This window comes from Phocoena phocoena, chromosome 10, assembly GCF_963924675.1.
Source record: "Phocoena phocoena chromosome 10, mPhoPho1.1, whole genome shotgun sequence".
NCBI lineage: Eukaryota > Metazoa > Chordata > Mammalia > Artiodactyla > Phocoenidae > Phocoena > Phocoena phocoena.
The window spans coordinates 31,940,797-31,964,259 of NC_089228.1; the positions used below are offsets into that span (position 1 = coordinate 31,940,797).

The following is a 23,463-nucleotide window of genomic DNA, read 5'->3' on the forward strand; positions in this document are numbered from 1 at the left end:
TCTGTGTCTTAGCAAAAGTATAAAGACAATGCCACAAATTGATCAAAATTCCTCTCATTAATATAAATAAAATAATTCTGGATAATCTGGAAAATATTAAAACTCTGACTTCTGATAATTGGCAGGAGAGTACAATAAGCCTGACTTATTCAAATCCAAACACTATATTCCCTTTGTATTCCTTAGGTATTAACAAGTCATCTAATTTGCATTTTAATTTTTTGTTATTCCCAAGTGACATAACAGAAAGAAAAAGCAAGTTTGGCAGGAGATCAAGTTACTAAAAGCAGAAGACTTCTCTACAGTTAGCACTGATATTCTTAGATTAAACTCATTAGATCATTATAAAACTAACAGAAATAACTAATATTTTTCAGGTCATGAGATTTTGCTTCTTTAGTTCAAAACTTTTTTCCTAGGCATCCAAATCATATGTGTCTTGGATGGCACCTCAAAACCATTATGGTAAAAACAGAACTCTTCTTTTCCAAATTGTTCTTCCCTTCATTTGGGCTTAAAACGTGGAAGTCATCTTTATCTCCTTCATCCTTTATGTTGGTCGGTTTCTTCATCCTTTACATCCGTCAGTTACTAACTAGTCCAGCCAATTTCTTTTTACCTGTTTCTATGATTCATTCTTCTCTCTTCCCTCAGGTTACCACCATGTTCAGACCCTCAATTTGTGCCTAAACTATAATGGCCTCCTACATGTCCCCCAACAGTCCTGTCTAATTAACTGCTACACCAACAACAGTTTAAGACTTAGAAGGGTAGGGCTTCCTAGAGAAATTAGCCCCGATCTGCCTCAACTGAAACCGTAACCCCCACCCCCAGCCTCCCATCAGCCCCAAACAGCCCTGGGAGGCAGCCGGGTTCACAGCCTAGCAGGGCCTACCAAGACTGGCAGAGGTCAGATGGCTCCTCTCTTAAACCAAGTCTTTTCCCAGCTACACTGCAGTTAGGACTCACTGGTCCTTCCAGAGTTCTCTGCACCCCGGGTTCTGCCTGCATGTTTGGACTGCATCTACAACTCTGTCTACACTGCTGAGTTCATGTGATTTGATACCCACTACTCAAAGCATAACTGGCAAAACTTGAGAGTTCAGGCTGCCTCACCCCAGACCTACTGAAACGTAATATGCATTTTAACAAGGTCCCCAGGTGATTTGTATGCACATTTCAGTTTTCTATTATTCTCCAACAAGACCCTTCAATTCTAATTATACAACTAATTTCACAAACTTCCTCAAAATCTGGACAAATCCTACCTAGCTCAGGTTTCTGCCATCTCCACAGAGTTTTCTCTAAAACTAAAATCCATACTGATCTTAATATTATGAAATCTTAAGCTTTCAGTCATCACCATACACTTTCAATTTATATGAAATGTTACTTAAAGTTTTAGTTTTTTCTTCCCACATACATAAGCTCCTGGAGGGCAGAGGCCATGGCCTATTTTTCTTCTATATCCCCTTTTTCCATGGTGCTCAACATGGTGCTAAACACAAGGTTGATGTCTACTTACATTTGTTGGTTGACTGATTTCAGTACGTTCTGAAATAATTTACTGTTCTAGGAAGACCAGATACTCATTCTATTCATGATATGTGAAAGCTGCCCATTCAAGGGCAAATTAAAAGATTACAGAACTTGAGAAAATACAATAAAAGCCATATAAGCCACAGAATTATTCAATTTTGCCATATCTGGATACATAAAATAAAAATATTACCTCTGGGTTTTCACTTAAATATATCTGTTTAGATATGTTATTTATTGTACAGATCCACTGCAAGAGGGAAAATAGAAAAATACGATTAGTATTTTTTTCTACAATGCTTCCCTTCTAAAAGAGAATGTTTAATATTTAACTGACAGAAGTTTCACTAGAAGAAATAACATATAATCTTTCTTATGAGATAAATACCTTCCTATATACAAAAGCATATATATGTACAACATATGAAGGTATAACAGAACACTGAACAGATTTGTTATTTTTAAATCCCAGATTTATTTCATACAAGGAAATAAAAAATATAGCTATCATGTTAAACTGTAATTTGATAGTCTATATTTATCTTTTTATATCACACCCCCCTCTAATCTCCACCAAATAAGACAGTCTGGACTCAGATACCATGATTAATACCAATGTAAAAAAAGTTAAGAGCTAAATATATCCCTTGTGAACGTATTTTACATACTTCCCTTTCAGGTTTATAAATAACACAGAAAACACTCTCTGCCCCACATCCTCTGCTTCACTCTCAAGTATTCCAGTGCCTGAGGAGCCTTACAAAGCTAACCTAATATTTTGTTTGGTAAACCCTGCAAAGAACAGCCATATGTCTGTATTCCTCAGAGACCAGAAGCACGTTTTAATACCTACTCTTTTCCATAAGAAGTAAATAAAAGTTGATCTCTACATAATTTCTAAACTTGTCTTTTACCAGCACAATTATATAATAACAACTTACCTTCCATATTTGGTGAACGACAAGTAAAAATGGAGCCAAAAACAAAAGACTCACGAGGAAGAACAAACACTCCCAAATTTTTGTTTTTCTGTCTTTCATTTCCCCAAGGTTTTAAGCTTTAGTTGCTTCCTGCCATGCTACATCTGCCACTATGTTCTTAATGCAGCAAATACTGTCTCAGAGAGTTGGTAAGAGAAGGGAGTAGATTAAACTCGCCTCATGATACTAACAGCCTGCCAGAAAGCAGCAGTCACAAGGTCATCTCTGAATTTGAGCTTTTAAAAAGACAGCAAGAAATGATCTCTAAGGTCTCTCCTTATAGGTCCAGTTGTAAAATTCCATGTGAAACTTAAGAATGTTGCTTGAGGACAATAGACTTTTTTGAAAAAAAGATTTGTAATTAACTAGGATTTTCCAAATTTCTATAATGAACACATCAATATGTTTTGTCATCAGAAAAATATCTTAAGATGATGCTGAAGAAATTAAGTAGATAAAATTTTACCTCTTCATGGTCTTTTTTACTCTCTGCTTGCAAAATTGAAGACCTGAAAAAAAAGGAGAAAAAGTTTGACAGTCAACTTTTTTCTAAAGTACTTTTAACATGAGTGAGAAATTTTTATCTTTAAAGATACACATCAGTATGAAACAAAGAGAAAACACATAACCAACCAGTATCTTAAGGAAAGGAGACTATCAGAGGTATCAGGACTCAGATTTTAACAACTCTTGACTTTGTCTATCTATGCCAAGATGTACCAAAAAAGAAATGTGCTGGTTTTCAGAAGGCAGCCTATAACAAAGGTACATTGACACTAAGACAATGCATTTCAACTTTCTGACACTTACCATATATATTTCAAACATAAATCAGTGGTCCTAATAGAAAATACTAATTTTACTTCATTATTTATTATTTTTCCTTGAATATGGTTAAGTAAAACTTTTCAACATATTAATCACTAACATAGGGATATGTAGCTTTTCTATAGATGTTAATATTTTAAGCGTTAGAAAAAAATTTTTTTCACTAATTTTGAATCACACCAGGAATGTGAAATGGGAAATCATGTTAAGCATTATAGCAAAACACTGGAAATACAAAAATGTAAATACATCCAGTAACGTTAACAGTTTGGTAATTTTGACAAATGAACAAAGGGACTCCCAACATCCAGTGTGATAAATGACACACAGTAATTGACATTCATTGTTTGTTTATAGAAGGAATATGAAATAAACATTCAGTATTTCCTCAGCTATTTAAAAAATGTACTTAGAATAAAAAATAAAAACTGTAAGGCAGTGACCAAAAAGTTAATTATTGCTTCTGGTTAATGAGATTATAGCTTTTTTTCATACATCTTTTTGTATTGTTCTGTGCTTCTCAAAAATTTGTTTTAAAAGCTGCTCTATGGGATTCTTGTTTAATGCAAAGGTAATAGAAGTTTAAAAAATGGCACGTAAACATTAATGGCCTAAATAATTAATTTGATCAGAAATATGTGATTAACATTTAAAAATATTATTATTAGCACCTACTACATGCTAGGCACATTACATGTGTTAGATTTCTATTCTACATAACAATTCACAAAATAGAAATGAAGGACCCCACCACCTCCATTTTACATGTAGAAAAATGAAGCTCAGAGAGGTCAGGTAACTTGTCTAACACTGCAAAGTAGGTAGTGGATCCAGAATTTGAACTTTCTGACCCCAAGGTTGGAGCTCTTTCCATTAGCTTGTGCTACCTTCCCCATACCATGCTGGATTTTCAGTGACCAGTCTCTTAACATGAAATCCCAGGTGTTTACCACATAAACTTGCTTTGACAACCTCAAAATATTAAGACATCATTTATCTAAGTCAAAAAGGAAAATTCAACTAATTTCTACAAGATTAAAAAGAAAATTATCTTAATACATAATAATTTTAACATATGTGTACAACGTCCAAGTGAAAAGGAATTATCCTACATTTCAGTAGTTTAAAATATGACAGATTTTTTTTAATAGTAGGGAAAAATACTAACTTTTTGCCATCAAAAGAAGTGATCTGAAAACAGTATCGCCTGTCTTCACAGTCCACAGCCATTACTGAACAGTTGTCTATGTCCATGGCCAGGCCTCCTGCTACGTCCCCACGGGCCTGACTCATTAGGTTTCCACCCTGTGTGAAGTAAAACTGTCTGTCCCAGGTAGATGACACCAAGCCTGTTTTACTAAATGAAGAAAGTACATTCACTCTTTAATAACAACACACCTAAAATCCCACCATCAGCCAGACACAAGATAAAGGTAAAGCACATCACAAAGAACCACCTTGCAAAAAGGCACCAAGGTGCGTAGAAAATATAAACATCAGGTTTTCAGTCTCTAAAATAAATTCACATAAACTGACCCACTTGTGTGATTCTGCATGTATATATTTCCAAAACAAGGCTGGAAATGATCAAATTACAGCTGTTATGATGCTCCATAAAATACAGTCCAACTGTATTTCAAGGGAATAAATTCAAAACAAAAGAATTTATTTTACTGCTAGAGTTAACTTGCTTTATCCTATCTTCAGGTAAAAACTAAAATTTGACTTGATGGTGTAATTACATATATTTTAAAGTATGATAATGATATTTAATAGCATTCACATGTTATGCTAGATTTATTTAAACTCAAATTGGTTTCACTTTTTAAAATAATTCTAAATCATTTGATAAATATCTAAATAGAATTTTACTTTTGAAAATTATTCACGTACCTCATCTGTCAAAAAGTTGGCATAAATACTAATAGTGGTATTAGTAAAAAGTTTCAACATTTAGTAAAATCAGAACAGTTTGGAGATATCATTTATTATATTCACTTGCTATTACCTTAATTGATACACAATATACGAAAATAACAATAGTTTTCTTACTTCCTAGCATTAAGGTATCCAGCCTTTCGGGTTAAGTTTCGATTAACAGGAAATTTTGTGGGATCTGGGTCAGGCACATACAAGGGGTCACTGGCTACTTCCAAATCCTCTATTGTCTGCTGCATGGTCTCTACATCACTGTCCATTTCCCTGCGAACACTAACAGAGGGAACAGATTATTTACTACCAACTACAACAGACAAAGAACTCCTTACCAATCTTATTTATCTGTATATTTGTTCTGTATATATTTTCCTAAAGAGAACAGCAGTGGCATGGGTGGTTAAAGTGGCGTGTTATAAAGCAGCTTTACATTTTATTTGAAACTTAGATATTTGGTAACAATACCAAATTCCAAAACTAATGAAGCCACACTGAATGACTCATACTCTGGAGGAATTTTCAAACTGCTCTGCCCTGTGCGTTTAAAACAATCATTTTCATCTCCCTCCATATCGCAGATTAACCACATCACTGCTCAGACTTCGAACCTGATTAGACCTACTTTCTCTGTCTCTTTAATCTCTCATGGTTTGCAAAGCAAGATTCATTTAGTACTCTCCCATCCATCCCCTACAATTCAGATAACTGTGAAGATAATTCACTTATGGATAATTATTATGTGTCTGTTGTATTCAGACATAAAACCTAGTTACAATCAATAAAATACCATCAGATTTGACACTGTTATGAAATTCAGAGTTCAAATTCTGTGGAAAAGATGGTGAGAAAACCAAGAAGCATCCACGAGCCACTCGAGAAACACTCTCACGGCAGGGAAAATCGCCCCTCAGAAATTAAGTGGTAAATATTTTTAGATTATGGTATTTAGCTGTTAACTTATCATTCTCATAACTTCATTTTCAATTTTAAGGAAGAAAATACTTACTTCTGTACACTTGTTCCAATATTAGTTAAGAATTCTTCCAGTTGGTCATTGAGATTTTCAGAACCCATCTTAAAGAAACTTATCTGGGGCAAGAGGGTGTGGGAATGGGAGGTTGAACAACAGAAACACATACACACAAAATACTTAGAGTGAATCATATAAACAATCACCAAGATACATAGTTAAGTAAAAAACAAAGGATTATTTCCATCTGTGTAAAAATAGGTTGTAGTTTACAATGATTTCTACTGGGCATAGAGCCACTGAAGAAACTACACTTAAATTTCACTGTGCATCATCTTATATATTAACACATGCATATAGTAAGCAAGTTTTTAAAATTGGAAAATATATTTTTAAATATTTCAAGTAAGTCATATGGATAAACTATTTCATGTTTACTACAAAGATAAGTTTTATATCTGAGGAATAATAAGTACTCATATTCAAAGGAATATTCAAATTTCTTTAAACTCTTGCTTTTAGGGGACTGCTATTTCATCTTATGTTACCCAAATTTAATTTTCTAGCCTCCTTCCTGATGTACAACTCTTGGAATACTTTGGAGTTCATCCATTAATTTTAACTCGGGAAGTATGCCAGGAACATGAGACAAGCTCAAACATGTCCATTCTCTTTCAGATCTATTATGAAGCAAGAGTGAGTGGAAGCTTGAGCAACAGGAGTAGCTTTGGAATTCATTTATCTTTCTGTTCCCTGTCCCCAGCTGTGATAGGCAAGGTCTAAATACAAGGTAAGTGGTTTCATCTACCCTAAAATATTTGAAATCTTCATTTGCTAGGAAAACCCTTCTCCCTAACTTCCTTAAAACAGCACTCTGACATTTTAAAGAATGCTTTAAAATCACAGACACAAATGAGTATTTGACCTTAGTTTGTAATATCCTTACATTTAACATAAAAATCAAACTTAATATAAAGTTCTTAAGACAGTTATAATCCAGAACATAGTACAATATTCACCTGAGCTTGCATGTACCCAAGTAGAGGTTCTAACAATGCTATTTTCTTTTTGTATTGAAGAGTATTTAATGCACAAAAATAATGCATCATGGTCTGGTGTTGTTTTTTTCTGGAAGTGTAGACATCTTCTGTTACTTCATACTTCACCTTTGAGTGAAAGATTAAAAATACTATTATTTATTTAATTTTGAATTATCTTTAGTAGTGGCTGAGGGGAAGAGACTACCCAAGGAAAAAGGTGCATCACCAGCAATTGTACATAGCTGTCTTAATTTCTGAGATAGAAATCCTGCAGAATATTGGCTAAGATAGTTTTCCTGTTTTACTACCAACCACTTTATTTTTTAAAATGCACATTAAAAGCAGCATTCTACACATAGCTATGAACTATAGTAACTATAGTAGCTATAGTAACTAAACTAAGCATGGCAGATAAGGTCTACCACATGGAGGAAAAGCAGACAACAGTCTGGTATTAGCTTAGTCATTAATCTTTGACCTTTTTCAGTTCACAGCATACCACTTGCCTCCTAGTTCTCTGGTTCTCTCCCTACTGCTCCTCTTTTCTTGTACTTGTTTTCCTTCACCCACACTTAAACTATGTCCCTTGAGTTCTTGTATTCAGACAACAAATATTTATTGAGCACCTGTTACGTAACATACATTGTCTCTTCTCTTTTCCTGTTTTTCCTGCTTAAGGTACTTAAAGTGTAACCTTTCCCAACTTACCAATCAAAGATATACTGTCCTCTCTCTGCTCTCCCAGCATTTTGTTAAGACTTCTTTACTGCACTTAACTCAGTGTTAATTCATGTGTTCTCTTCATCCTTGTATTCTGGCAGCTGCTCTAGTCACATGCCTTCATACAGGAAGCCTTTGATAGATGTGGATTATCTACTCCTTGAGGGCAGAGGTGGAGCCTACTCACATTGTTCCCCCATAATACCCAACATGTAGTAGGTGCTCAATAAATTTTTCAAATAAATTGAATTAGTGGAAGAATGTATTTAAAAATACCTGGAACAGCCAGAAGCAATGTAAAAACAAAGTTCATACTTAGAGCCTTAACTGCTTCTCTATGGCAAAGTAACAAAGTAATGTAGATCTAAAAATGTATGTATTTTATAAATATTTGCACCATCAAGTAATCAGTGAAAGCAGATCTTTGTACTGAATTTGTGAGAGAAACATTCCCTTTTTGGATCACAGTGGCTGTTGCATAGTAATCATACCCAGCTGTGGATTCCCAGAGTGGTCACTGTGTCCCTACCAGCAGCCGCAGCCAAGGCTGCAGACGCCAATTCCTGGGCACAGAGACCACCTCACTCACAAGCATCTAGAGGAGGCCTACTCTGATCAAGCCTTGGACTAGGCACTGAGAGAGAAATGATCTTAAGGAGCATCTAGATGAACTTGTTAATACTCTGTTCTTTGTTCTTTACTCAAATGCATTTCTCCTCAAATGTAGTATAATATTTCTGAATTTCACTCCTTGAAGAAGCATAAAATATATATATATATATTCCCTGTAAATGAGGGGGTCTTCAAAACAGAATTTCATTCAATTATGTATGTAACAATTCAACTTTTTAACCACTGTATATCAGAACACACTTTTGAATACATACATAAAACAAATGCAGTGTTATCAAAATACAAAGCAAAAGGAGGCAATGTTACACCTGGGCATCAATTACATTTTTGGAATAGTTATGTTTACTTATAAAACTCTATCAACAGAAAGGTATTTTGTTTAAAAAGACAATTATTAATTGTCTGATAATTAACAATTAACAGAAAGGCTTTGAAATAACTAGAAGGAAAGAATAAGGGCAATACAGCAAAGCATACAAAGCAACTGCTGGCTACCATTTTTAAACTGGAAAAAGGAGACCACCTAATGAAACAGTTGTTAATTGTGATACTGAAGGAGTAATATGTATCACACCTTGTCGTTTTCTCTTTTTTTTGACAATCTGCTGTATCTGTTAATTGCAGCATCATGATCTGGAAAACAGAAATGACTATTAACAAAAATACAACAGTACTTTGCAAAACCTTTAAGTGCTTTAACGGTTTTCACATGTGCATCTTTCAACAAAAATAAGAATTCCCTACTATGTGATCACTCCACCCAAATGTTCCCCACAGCCAAATTTCCCCCTAAAGTATGTTTCTGTTTATTAAATTGGTAAAAACGTTTAATTCCAAGGAAACAGTAGTCCACTAAAAGTTTCTTGAAGTATTTTTTAGTACAGAAATAGCAAATGCTCATTAAAGAAAATATGGAATAGACAGGAAAATAAGGAAGGGAAAATATACCACCTTCTTAGGTATTATGAAGATAACAAACCACAAGATTTAACTTCCTTTAAAATATTTCTTCTAGCATAAATAGTGCAACTTAAATAACAAGGATTTAAATAATATTCACTTAAACTTTTAATTAGGTTCATTCTTTTCAATTATTACATAAAATCTGGCCACAGATTTGTATTGATAAAGAAATGCATCAATACAAGAAATAAATGTACAAAGTATTCAGAGCTTACCATTACTAGCAATCTGAAACACTTCCTTTAATGTCAATATTTCTGGAAAAGTTCAAGAATAATTTCAGTTTAGCATATTTATGAACTATCTTAAATTTTGTTTAGAAAACAGTAACTGCCATTTAAGCTACTATTAAAACTCCAAAAGTTCAACGTTTAAAGTGAAAAAGTTATTGTGTTTCAACTAACATTTACTATCATTTACTATCATTAACAAGTTACACCACCAGAAATTGTACCTGCCACAAATTGTAATATGACCCAAAAACAAAATTTTAAAACCATTGCAGGGCTTCCCTGGGGGCGCAGTGGTTAAGAATCCGCCTGCCAATGCAGGGGACACGGGTTCGAGCCCTGGTCTGGGAAGATCCCACATGCCGCGGAGCAACTAAGTCCGTGGGCCACAACTACTGAGCCTGCACTCTAGAGCCCGCACGCCACAGCTACTGAGCCCATGCACAACTACTGAAGCCCGCGTGCCTAGAGCCCATGCTCTGCAACAAGAGAAGAGAAGCCTGTGCACCGCAACGAAGAGTAGCCCCTGCTCACCGCAACTAGAGAAAGCCTGCACACAGCAACCAAGACCCAACGCAGTCAAAAATAAATACATAATATAAGTAAATTAAAAAAAAAAAAAAAACACTGCAAATTCTAAGATATACAAATGTTCTGATTTAGTACCAGAATGCAACCTACTGATTTTTTGATACTGACTCTAATAAGTTCAAACGCTGAATGATAAAAAGAACATTTTATTGACAAGATTATGATATTCAGTCCCCTTAGATGGAGAAAAGAGGTCTTGTTTCTTGACTTTGGAAAAGATTATTCTTTTTTTTTTTTTTTTTTTGCAGTACGCGGGCCTCTCACTGTTGTGGCCTCTCCCGTTGCGGAGCACAGGTTCCGGACGCGCAGGCTCAGCGGCCATGGCTCACGGGCCTAGCCGCTCCGCGGCATGTGGGATCTTCCCGGACCAGGGCACGAACCCGTGTCCCCTGCATCGGCAGGCGGACTCTCAACCACTGCGCCACCAGGGAAGCCCCGGAAAAGATTATTCTTGAAGAGTACCAAGACAAATATTAATTCTATCTCTAAAATACATTTGTCTTTACTCCATGTATAATTTAAATACTTTATCATCCACTGATACATTAGTACAATGTTTTTACTCTATCTATACATACTTTGTAAATAAGTCTGTATGATTGTCTGAGATTGTAAATTATAAGAAAGCAGAGCCAAGTCTATAAACACTCTCATTTTATCACATAATAATCCTAAATGGGAAAAAAAGAAAGCCACCACAAGCTACTGAAACATGGGTTGTTAGATGGACCAGGCCCTACCTCCCACCACTCCAGCCCACCAACACGCCTCATCTCCTGTGCCACTGTCCCAGTTCAGGCCCTGGTCACACCTCACTGGAGTGTCACAACTTCCTAGCATCAAATCCATCCTCCAAAAACAAAGGTATACTTCTTAAAGACCTCCATTGTCTTCTCTTTGCTTATAAACTCAAGTCCAACATCTTTAGCATGATCTAATCCCAACTAATCTATTTCTAGAGTTGTCTCCCGCCATCCCCCCAACACATCCAACACTGCAGCCACACTCAATTTCTCAAAACAACATATGCATTTCTACCCATAACTCTGTGCTTTCTGGTCCCTCCAGTAGAACAGTGACTCTCTTCTCCTGGCAAATTCTTCTTCCTTGCTCAGTGCTCATGGCACATCCGTGAGGGAGCCTTTCTGACACCCTCCTCTGAGCCCCCACAGCACCTTGCTCATCCCTAATTATAAGAGTACCAGAATTATCTGTTTACCCATCTCCTTCTCTGGGCTTTCTCAAGGGATGTGACATCTTATTCATATAAGTACTCCTCAGTATCTAGCTTAACATCTAGCAGGAGCTCCTGTAAATGTTTAGCAACTAATTAAAGTAAAAGTGACACTTGCTACAGTCAGAAATGGTTACGGTATAGAGTATTACACATTTTACAAGCAGTGATCTTCCGACAGCTAATGAAAGTAAACATAAGCTTGACTTCAATACCTTTCAGATCTCTTTCTTTAAACTGGGTAATGGGGAACATCATGGCATCAGCAAGCTGCGTTGAAAGTACTGCATGACAAGAGCTAAGCTGGTAAAAGAAAGACCAAAAAGGCCAAATAACTACAAAGAGACAATCAACCAGCATTATGGAAACTGAACAAAACCTAGTAAAAAGGTGTTGGTATAGGGATTCCCTGGCAGTCCAGCGGTTAAGACTCTGTGCTTCCATGGCAGGGGGCACAGGTTCGATCCCTGGCTGGGGAACTAAGATCCTGCATGCCAAGTGGTGCGGCCAAAAAGTTAAAAAAGGTACTGATACATTTACATAAGGGAACCCTAAAATTATGTGATGTTATCACATCATTAGGTGACAGTCAAAAAAATTCCATTTAAAACTCTCAGAAGAAAACATGTGATAACCTTGAATTTAGCAATGGTTTCTAAGATATGACACCAAAAGCACAAGCAACCAAAGAAAATATAAACTGGACTTCATCAGAATTGAAAACTTTTGTGCATCAAAGGATACTATCAAGAAAATAAAAAGACAACCCACAGAATGGGAGAAAATATTTACCAATCATATAACTGATAAGGGACTTGTATACTTTAGAATAAAGAACTCTTAAACTCAGTACTAAAAGACAACCCAATTAAAAATTGGGCAGGGAATTCCCTGGTGGTCCAGTGATTAGGACTCCTTGCTCTCACTGCCGAGGGCCAGGGTTCAATCCCTGGTCGGGGAACTGGGATCCCACAAGCCATGAGACGCGGCCAAAAAAAGTAAAGTAAAATAAACATGAAAAAATAAACTTTTTTTTTTTTAAATGGGCAAAGGTCTGAATAGATACTTTTTCAAATATATAATGGTCAATAAGCATAGGAAAAAATGCTCAACATCATTAGCCTTCAGGAAAATGCATATCAAAACTACAATGAGGGGACTTCCCTGGTGGTACAGTGGTTGAGAGTCTGCCTGCCGATGCAGGGGACACGGGTTTGTGCCCCGGTCTGGGAAGATCCCACATGCCGCGGAGCGGCTAGGCCTGTGAGCCATGGCTGCTGAGCCTGCGTGTCTGGAGCCTGTGCTCCGCAATGGGAGAGGTCACAGCAGTGAGAGGCCCGAGTACCACAAAAAAAAAAAAAAAAAACTACAATGAGATTCTACTTCATACCCACTTAGATGGCTATAGTAAAAAAAATTAATGAAAATAACAAGTGTTGATAAGGATGTGGAGAAATTGGAACACTCCTACATTACTGGCAGAAATGTAAAATTGTGCAAGAGCTGTGGAAAACAGTTTGGCAGTTTCTCAAAAAGCTAAACATAAAATTATTCTATGATCCAGCAATTCCCCCTCCTGGGTATATACCCCAAAAAACTGGCGTTTGAAAAAACAAAAACAAAAAGCTTGTACATGAATGCTCACAGCAGCACTGTTCACATTAGCCAAAAGATGGAAGACAACCCAAATCAAATGTCTGTCAACTAATGAATGGACAAATAAAATGTGGTATACATACAATGGAATTTTATTCAGCAAAACAAAATAAAAACAAAAAATGAAATTCTGATACTTTCTACAACATGAATGAACCCTGACAACATTATGCCAAGTGAAAGAAGACAGACGCAAAAATCCACAAATTGTATGAGTCCATTCGTATGAAATATCCAAAACAGGCAAATCCATACAGACAGAAAGCAGATTTGTGGTTGCCAGGAGCTGAGGGGAGGGAGGCAGTGACTACTTAATAGGCACCTAGTAGGTTTCCTTTGGGACGATGATGAAAATGTTCTGGAACATCAGTGGTGGTTGCACAACATTGTGAATGTGCGAAATGTCATTAATGGTAAATTTTATGTATATTTTACCACAAAAAAAAATCCATTTCCTATAAATATTTCTTTAAATTGATCTCCTGTGACAATATTTTGCTATGATGAGTTATTAAAATATTTCAAAAAACTACTTTTCCAGTTAAGAGGCTAGAAAAGACAGAACTACCTAATGGCTCATCTGAAAAGAAGAGCTTTCACTGCAGTAGTACAAAATAGTTATGGATGGATTCTCTGAACATTTCTCACCACCTTGCTTCCTCTTGGCTTCTAGGTCTTAATGATTTGTCCTGCTGACTGGTAGAGAAATTAAGGGTTGGTATTGGTTGTTTGGGAAGCAAGGATTAATGAAATGAATGGAAAAATACTGCTCAATGTAAAAAACAGAGAAACCATAAAGAGCCCAGCTATGGCTAACAGCTTAACTCTTCTCTCCCTGCCTATGTCAAACTACACAATTAAAGGCTGAATGGTACATGAAAGTAGAGACAGCACATCTATATGCTTATTCCTTGAAAACAATTTGCTTTAATAAGACAAAGATAGTGTTGTTTTTACAAGACAGACAGCCACCAAGATTTGGAAATAAGGCCCTTCTTTAAATAGTAATCTTTTATCATTGAGATTTACTCATAAAATCCTAATAATAAAACATCCCAATAAAAGCTAAACAACTTCAGTAACTTAATTATAAGATCACTTATCCAAGCAAAATAAAATAAGCATTTACCTCATCTATAACTTTTGAAAACTGTTGCAAAGTAGAACTCATAACTTCATCATCACCCCCCAGTGGAAAACGCTGAAAAGTGAGAAACAGAGATGAGGTAAAGGTCCAATGCTGTATGTCTTTTGTGAGTGACATTATAATTTTTGATTTTTAAATAACTTCAGAAAACTTCTAAAATTTTGAATAAGCTCTAAAAACATCGTTTTAATAAAATAATGTAATTCATATAAGTAGTACACATTAATTAAAATGTTTGCTAAGTGACCAATCAACATGGTGTACAGGAATGCACACCATACTAGAAGTTCAAAGATTTAAAATTAGCTCCAGTTTCTCTACTAGCCAGCTGTGTAACCTTGAGCAAGCCTCAGTTTCTTCATTTGAAAAAAGAGAGGTAAATTAGATAACCTCTGTGTCTAACATTAAATCATTAAAATTAGATATAAGTGCATAATGGAATTTCAACGGCATATCAAAATTACCTTCTGTGAATCCCAAAAGGCTTAGAATTATTGATAAGAAATTCTATTTATCTATACAGATACTGTATCACTGCATATTTTAAATTATACTTTTAAAACTTTCATATATAGTACCTGTTTTTCATATTCTTTTAAAAGTTTTGAAGTCAGGTGTGTTGCTGCACTTAATTCATTCTACGGGAAAAGATGAGCATTCAAATTAACACAGTAGTACAGATTAAGAAAAAAGTTTTAATTGAAGATTCCTATGCTACTTTTATTTATCACTTAACATAAATATTGTACAACATGTTCTCAAAACCCCTCATTAAGCCATTGGAAAGGGAACTACCACTAAGCACTTTAAAGGGAAACTCAAACCACGAAATAGACACCATCAAGGAATTCAGCAGTGTCCCAGGTGTGTGCTTTTTCTTTTTAGCCAATAAAAACGAATAGTTAAAGCTTTAAAGCTAGAAGTAAACTGTACAAAATGTTAGCCAGAATCTTCAGAGAGTCTACATTGATAACTGATTATCCCTCTCTCTAGATGCTGATACTAGACCATGAGAAGCATTTAATAACATACAACCATATGACCTAGTCATACCATATAGCAATGTAGCCATATGAAGGAAATACTTTTTTTAATTTAAAGGTTTTTTTTCAGTGATGAATATAATGACACATGTAATGTTTCTTTTACATATTAATCTGTGTGGTCAGAAATCAAATTCTTGAGCAACCTATCACTAAGAAAAATAAATAAGTAACTATCACAGTAACCGTAAAGTACATAATGAAAATTTGAGTCCAGAAAGAAGAGAAATTGAGAAGGAGCAAAAAAGGAACTTGTACACTTAATTAACCCCAAAGAGAGTTTATCATAGAACCCAGGTTGCTGTTAAGGCTTATAATTAAGTTACATAAACAGAGCCTCAAATCTTATGCCTGTTCAACCAAAATAATCTAGTCACATCCTTTTAAAATTCATCTCCTAGTACCCCAGAGCTATATCTACTCTATAGATATAGCTATATCTACTAGAGCTATATCTATTACCTTCTAACTAGATAGAGGCTAGCTACTTACAAATCCTCTGCTCAAAAAGGGGAAGTATCCCATAAGATTAAAAGCATGATTAGGGAAAATACTGGTGACAATACAGGGTTTTAAGTCAAATCTTACACAAAGATCACTATCAATGAGTTTCACTAAGAAAGTCCTTACTATGTTTGGGGAAAAGGAGCAGATGCTTCAATCTTCATCACTTTTGTAGTGCTACAAACTATACACTAGTAATTGAAATGTAAGCTCTGTAATACAAAACTTAATATTCATTCATCCATTCAACAAATGTTTATCACTATGCACCCTGGACAGGGCTAGGCACCAGTAAATAAGACAGACACTATCTCTGTCCTCATGGGCTTAAAGATTTATTTTATAAATGCACTGAGTCAGCCTTTAGTTCTTTACCTGTGCATCATAAATCCGATGCATAGCTTGATACAACTGGTTCATATAGTTGGAAATAGCTGTAGCATCTTCTTCAAATACACCCAGTAAAGACCTTGTCTGTATAAAATAAAAGCAGTAAGTTTATGTTAACCATTATATAAATCAAGTGGAAATCTTTTTTTCCTAAAAGATGCAAAAATCACAGGATATCAGAACTCTAACAATTCTGAGTTTTGATTTTCTCTCTTTTGATAGTAATGCCAAGATGCTAGGGTTCTTTATTCTCAATTTCACTTCATTAAAACAGATAGATTTTCCAACTATGTTATATAAACCTTAGAAGGAACAACAAAGGTATATTTTTATGAATTAAAAAGTCTGTAATTAAGAACAAATCTACAGAATCAGTCAAGGCTATATTAACAGTATTCTATGTATAAATATTTTAAATATCTTTTTTCAGGATAACTTAGTATGATTATTTCCCTCTCTCTCTCTCTCTCTCTCTCTCTCTCTTTTTTTTTTTTTGGCTGTGTTAGGTCTTCATTGCTGCCCAGCGGCTTTCTCTAGTTGCAGCAAGCAGGGGCTACTCTTCATTGCGGTGCATGGGCTTCTCATTGCAGTGGCTTCTCTTGTTGCGGAGCACAGGCCGCCAGGGAAGTCCCTGGTTATCTCTCTTTCTCCATAGTCTCTTCTAGTAATGCCAACCCCCTCCCCATTATAATCCAAAATAACACCATAGTACCCCTTCCCCTCCCCAACATGGCCTGTAAAATGCTAACTAGGTTTTTTCTGAGTGCAGAATTTGTAATCATTTTTCTTCTTCTTTATACATTTCTATGTTGTTAGGCTTTTTTTTTTCCCCACAATGAGCATAAGCGTGTAAAAATTACCTTCACTTTAAGAGTAAAAACTTGTCAGTCAGTAAATGTTAAGACTGTCAATAAAAAGGATCAGATATAAGGAAACTCAGCATAAAGGCAAAGTATGTTCACCTTATCCCAAAGGCAGGATAAGAATTAAATTCCAACAATTATTGAGATAACTTCAGCTTAAAATCTAAAAGATGACCTTGTACTTTTATTCTACAAATAGTTAATTTACACCTCAGCCTTAGAAGCTGGTTTCTAAAAATCAACTTATTCCTTAGCTTCCTATTTTCAGAAGAGAAAGCTAAGTCACTATGGTTGTTTTAAAAAGCAGTGCAAAATCATTATGCCAGTATATGAAGTCCAAGTTATCTCAATCCTCTACTTCCCAATGCCCCAGAGATTTAGATCTGGCAGAATCTTTTTATTTTTTAGCTCTAGTGCCCTACTGCCGTTCCCCAAGTGCTATTTTAAGATGTAAAAAAGAAAGCATCATGAAATCTTGTTTCGCTAGTGCCATTCTTAAGAAAAGTGTGCCACTTACGTTTTTTTTTTCTTCAAAAATTAGCATTCTAATTCAAGGAATAACACATTTATGCAAAAATGTGTAGTGGACTTAAATTAAAAAGATGTTCTTAGCCTCAAACAGGGTTGAAACAGCTTCCTTATGTAAAGCTAATAAGATTGAGTTCAACACTGTATAATGACCGTTTAAAGTTAGCAGCTTACAAAAATGCAATCAATATGGTACCATTTCATTGAATCTATGACAGCATCCACTGTGCGCTGTGCCAGTTTAATATACTACTGTCACAAACAAAACAATGCTGGCAATTAAGCTATGAATTCAGGTTTTCTAATGTCTTGAAGTTTTTACTTTATATTTATGGAAACAGATCTTTGACAGAATTTTTTATATAACTCTCATACAAACACAAAAAAGAAAACACAAGTTGCACAAATTTAATATAACCCTAAAATTTCAACTCTTGTGGGTAATTTTTTGACATAAGAGACACCGCTAGCCATATTTTCACATCCAATATTATTCTGTGCCACGAGCAGGTGACAAATATTTCTCAGAAGTGCTCCACTTTTATCTCCAATATTTTCTTCCAAATTATTGATACCCAGTCAGCAAATTTTGATGGCAGCACTTGCTGCATGTTACTAGCTGTCAAAGAAATATTTTCAGACAAAAAACAAGACTGATAATCCTTCAAGTGGTTGTGAATTGATTTGTTGGCTGAACATTAAACGGCTGCACTTAGCCACTCATGTCACTAGGAGAAATAACCAAGTGTGTACATTTGCAGGCAATTACAAGTAAAACAACATCAACTGTAAGGGGCATTTCAATATAAGAGATGTCAAAATGTGAATTTAAAAAAAGTACATCTCATAATCTTTGAGTATTTCATATTATGCCAAAGAGAAAAGCCTCCATTTGGGATTGGAGTTTGCCTTCACAGTTCTAGCTTAGGTGGATCATTGATAAGATTTTTATCTACATATAAAATCAGTTATTTTTTTAAAGATCATATCTTTTCTTACTAAATAGAAAGTTTAATTTTGTTTCTGATTTTCAAAACAATATATAAGCATTGATAAGGCATCTAGTGTAGTCTTAAGATTTCCTACTTCAACAGATGGTATCTTTTGCAGAATGGTATGGTATGGTTTGTGCAAGATAATTCTAAAGATGTTTATGTGCAATCAGCTGGATTTGGACTTGCAAATATACCCCTATTTTAATACTTCGCTACTTTAAATTAAAACTAAAAAAGGATAATTGTAATTCAGGGTAGTCCTTCAAGACTCCCAGGCTCTAACTTTTTTACATAGCAACTGGCAGGCCATTTTTGACTAGAATCAAATAATCTAATAAAAACATCTCTATCAGGAGCTTTAGAAGTTTTCCTCCTCTTTGTTACTCAACTTCTTGGACTCTATCCTAGATAAATAGTCCAGATGAGAACAAAAATTGATGCCCAAAAGCATTAATCTTAGCACTATATATAACAGCAAAACTTGGGAAAAACTCTAAAAGTCCAACAACAGGACAACTATATTAAGTGAGTCAAGGAAATGTGCAACCTTTGAATTTTTTATTCAGTATGTAATAACGTGTGAAGGTACTTAAGCTACAATGTGTAGTTAAAGCCAAATAAAAATCGTTATGCACAATATAATCTCAATCACATTAGAATGTGTAAGAGAAAAAAACTAGAAAAAAGAAAGCAAACTGTTAACAGAGTTTGCTGCTGGGCGCACGACAGGTAACTGTGTGCTTTCTGTATCTTCCAATTTTTCTGAAGCAAACAACTATTACTTTTATAATCAAGTACAAAGATTAAAACATTCACTATCTATAACAGCTGAAGTTCAGACAAGTTAAGTGACTTGCCCTAAGGTAGAAGGTACTAAGTGGCAGTAATGACTAAAACCCTTATATCCTGAATCCCCAATCCAGGGCTTTCCATCTTGCCACAGGTTTTCCCCAAGAATTTCTTCTCAGTGTCTTACCCTTCTAAATCCCAGTTGTCCCAATTAATTTTCCCAGGTAAACATTAACTAGTTCAAATTTACTACTTCTAGAAATTGAAAGACTATCAACGTGGCTATTTCATTAAAAATTACCATAAAACTAATACTAATACAGCACATGCTTGTAAAAAAAGAAGCTCAAGTTGTAAACTAATTGTGTGAAAAGTTCAAGAAATTAGATGAGTCAAGAGATTATACCCTCCTAAGTCATGGCTAGGGCACTGTGTAACCCATTCTGAGCAGTGTGTAGTCTTTATGAGCTATAAAAGCGAGCCCAGGTATGAGAAAGGTAAGGCACCTGTTGAGTCTTATAAAATAAAAAAGTAAAATGACAAAAGTACACCTGAGCAATACATCCCACAAAATTTTTGCTAAACATCTGAAACAAATGTAGCTTATGACTTTATACTACAGAAATCGTTAAGCATTTGAACTGGCTATTCTGGCAGTCAAAATAAGCCAAGAAGTCAGTTTCTCTTTGTGTCAATACAGGCTGATAAGAGTACATTACCAGCAGGCAACTGGCCTGTGAAGATAACTTTCAGCGTGAAAAAAAACAAATCAATTCCACAATCAGAGCCCAACTTCAACTTGGCAATCAAAATTGGCACCACATCCATGGCAGACATATCATACAGTAAAGGGGGATCCAGCCCCTCCCTTCTGTTCTTTTGGAGTCATATTAAACCGTCAAGACACATGAAATATGTGCAGTTGTAGTTCTAAATGAACAACATTTCAGAAAATTTTCTTCATTCTTAGTGGTAGCCAACCAGCAACACCGTCTTAAATCCGTTATTGTGTAAGAGACAGACCTAGGGATGAAGTTTCTCAACGCAAGTTACAGCGCCTACCAACATGGTTTTTAACATCGCTGATTTCATTCTTCAGTACTGAAAACATCAGTAATGGTTACGTGTTCCTAGACTATCTTAAGCTAGAGCAACCACACTAGCATCATCCCCAACGCACAAAACACAGGGCTTTTATTTTGATGAGTTTACTAAAGCCAAGTCTGCAACGAGGGCGCAGCAGTCGTGGAGCCGCGAAGGCGCCGTCCTCCACTCGGCGTGCATGGTCCGAGTGACAGCGGCTACACTCACGGCCACGACACTCGGCCGAGAGGCTCCGGGACCCTTGACGGGCTTCGCCGAGGACTCTACGCACGGGAATATCAACAGCCTTTCAGCATCTCCCCCCCCAAAATTATCCATTTCCTTCCCTAGCTTGGTCAGAAATCATTAAGTCTACGGGGTCTTTTCTCCTTCTGCATTTTCTCCGAAGAGGTTTTCGAAGAGAAAATTCCAGGATCGGGATTTACCACCTCACATCACGGCAATTATAAAGCATCTTTTGTCAAATACAAGGGAGCCCCGCGCGCGTATGTGACCGCCGGGCCCACGAGCCAAGGCGGCCGCGGCTCTGTCGCAGCCTGCCCACGTCCCAGACCCCGCGCGCGGCTCTCGGCCCAGCGGATCAGGCCCACGCGGGCCTCGGTAGGGCGGCCCGGCCTCCGCGATCCGGGCGGCGCCCGCTACCGGCGGGGGCACTTGGGGGCGGCGCCCACCTAGGCCAGGGCTGGCACCTGCGGCCGCGGCGGCGCCAGGCCTGGGGTCGGCCAGCCCCGCTCCTTCCCTCGCAGCCCGCCGCCGCCCGCGCCTCACCTGCGGGCTGTCCTCCAGCGTCTCCTCGATGGGCAGCTTGTCGATCCCCGGCATCGTGGCGGAGGGAGGGCCGCAGCAAAAGACGCGGCGGCCGCCCACAGCTCCCGCGCCCGCCCGCCTGCAGCAGCTGACCCCGACCCGCCCTCTCTCGATGGGTCTGCCGCCCTCGCCAGGCGCCAAGGGGCTGCGCTGCCTCGCGGGAAATCCCGCCCCCTTGGCCTGACTGCTCTCCCTCCCGGTGCGCTCATTGGCTCGAGGCGACGCCCGTCACCGCGACGGGGCTGGCCCGGAGGTTCCTTCACTGCTCGGGGCTTGATTGCGAGTTTGGGCCTCCGAGGCGGCGGAGGCGGCTCTTACTGCGCCCCTCGAGCGCCAGCCGTGCTTCCGCGCGTTTGGTTGTAAATCGTAGGGGACCGTCTTCCCCCAGCAAGGCGTGCGTCTCCTGGAACCAGAGCCTGGAGTGAGGACAGCACTGGGGAATTTGGGGCGGTTTGACTACTCCCGCAACGTTTTTCGTCAGAGACCATGAAGGAGACCTCCCTGCTGGCGCCTTCTTTAGTTTCCTCAGATTATAACCTTCCCAAACCTGCCTGAAGCGTCCAGTTTCCCCTCTCCAGCAAAATGGTGCTGGCTAACTCAGATCTGAGCGATCAGTTGTGTCGTTAACTTGGCTTTCTGGTAAATTCGTGGACAGTAGACTCCGTAAGATTTTTTTCTGAGCACTTGCATATCAGTATATTCAGTTAAAAACATGACTTTGCTGCCAATTCGTCAGTTCTTACCTGGCCTTGAGAGACTGACACGCCACAATTCAGACTTCCATATTTCCTATAAATCACAAAACATCTTTTTAAAGTCAGGGTGCACTGATTTATTATGCTGATAACTGATTAGCATTTCTGTTAAAGTTTTGGAAGAATCTTTAAATAGCTTCTTCAGCCTCTAACTTTTTTTACAGGAAAGAAAAGTGAAGCTCTACTTCTAGAACTCGGTCTGGATTAGAACTTCTGCCTCTTTCATCCATCTCTATATGTCCACATTCCTTAGAGAAGAATCATTATACAGAGAAAATGGCAGAATCACTAGTGTCTTCTAAATATCTAGCCATTAATCCCACCAATCCATCCCATTTTCATTCAAGAAGTATAAGAAATGCTGAATAAAAATTATTAGTTGCCCGATTCCACAGATAAATTGGAATAAATCCAGGTACAGTGGAACAAATCCAAATACAGTAACCGGAATGGAAGTTACTTATTTTAAACTCAAATACTAGATTTTACCATGATCTCTTGAAGGACAAATAGAATCAAGTTTTTAAAGTTTTACCAAGTAGACTTGCAGTATAGTTTCACAGAATAATCCTTAGATTTCAATAAACTTTCAATAAGAGCTTTCCCCTTAGATTGTTTATCAATTAGTCACCCTGTAGAAGAGATCTTTAGTTTTTGAAAGGTGGTTTGGAGTCAGTTCTTACAGTGTTACTCGTTCCCAGCTGCTTGGATGTACCCGGCATCATACAGATCTCAGCAATACAACTCTGGCCTTCGACATTTCTCGTCTATCAGCACAGTGGCATGCAACCTGGCTATAAAGAAGGAAGACTTTCAGGGTAAGTAACATTCTTGGTTGAACTGTAATTAGATTATAAGTGAAGAAGAAGAAAGTTAGTGACAATTGGTAAGAATCAGGAGTAAATGATACGGGAAAACAAAGTGAAGAAGAGTTATATGGTGCAGCTGAAGGGGTTCGGCCAGTTAACTTGGCCAAACTAAATAATTCTAATGAAAAATTATCTTAGGTATCTGAATTATCTGGGTGGGGTATTATCATCAAGTTAAATGGTTTCCTTTTTTGTATGTTACGTGCACCTAAACTGTACAAGGATTCTCAAGAGGCTATTATCAGAGAGAGGCAAGGAATTCTTGCCAGGCTCAGCTGATTAAAAAACAAGTTGATGTTCAATTGGGTGGAGAGGCAGTTTAGTCAAATTATAAAGCTAGAAAGAATCTT

At 37.1% G+C, this 23,463-nt stretch overlaps 1 protein-coding gene across 1 annotated transcript in view; it reads right to left on the reverse strand.

The window, feature by feature from the left end:
* The window catches only part of APPL1 (adaptor protein, phosphotyrosine interacting with PH domain and leucine zipper 1), a 28,280-nt gene extending 6,776 nt beyond the window's left edge, over positions 1 to 21,504 (reverse strand). Inside the window, exons 1-13 of the mRNA XM_065884708.1 lie at positions 21,451 to 21,504; positions 16,389 to 16,487; positions 15,045 to 15,104; positions 14,449 to 14,520; positions 11,879 to 11,966; positions 9,824 to 9,865; positions 9,220 to 9,278; positions 7,272 to 7,418; positions 6,289 to 6,371; positions 5,400 to 5,558; positions 4,516 to 4,704; positions 2,986 to 3,028; positions 1,733 to 1,789 (exon numbers count right to left, since the gene is read on the reverse strand). Coding sequence (XP_065740780.1) covers positions 1,733 to 1,789; positions 2,986 to 3,028; positions 4,516 to 4,704; positions 5,400 to 5,558; positions 6,289 to 6,371; positions 7,272 to 7,418; positions 9,220 to 9,278; positions 9,824 to 9,865; positions 11,879 to 11,966; positions 14,449 to 14,520; positions 15,045 to 15,104; positions 16,389 to 16,487; positions 21,451 to 21,504 — 1,152 coding nt within the window. The remainder of the gene's footprint in view (positions 1 to 1,732; positions 1,790 to 2,985; positions 3,029 to 4,515; positions 4,705 to 5,399; positions 5,559 to 6,288; positions 6,372 to 7,271; positions 7,419 to 9,219; positions 9,279 to 9,823; positions 9,866 to 11,878; positions 11,967 to 14,448; positions 14,521 to 15,044; positions 15,105 to 16,388; positions 16,488 to 21,450) is intronic.
* Positions 21,505 to 23,463: the final 1,959 nt, after the last annotated feature.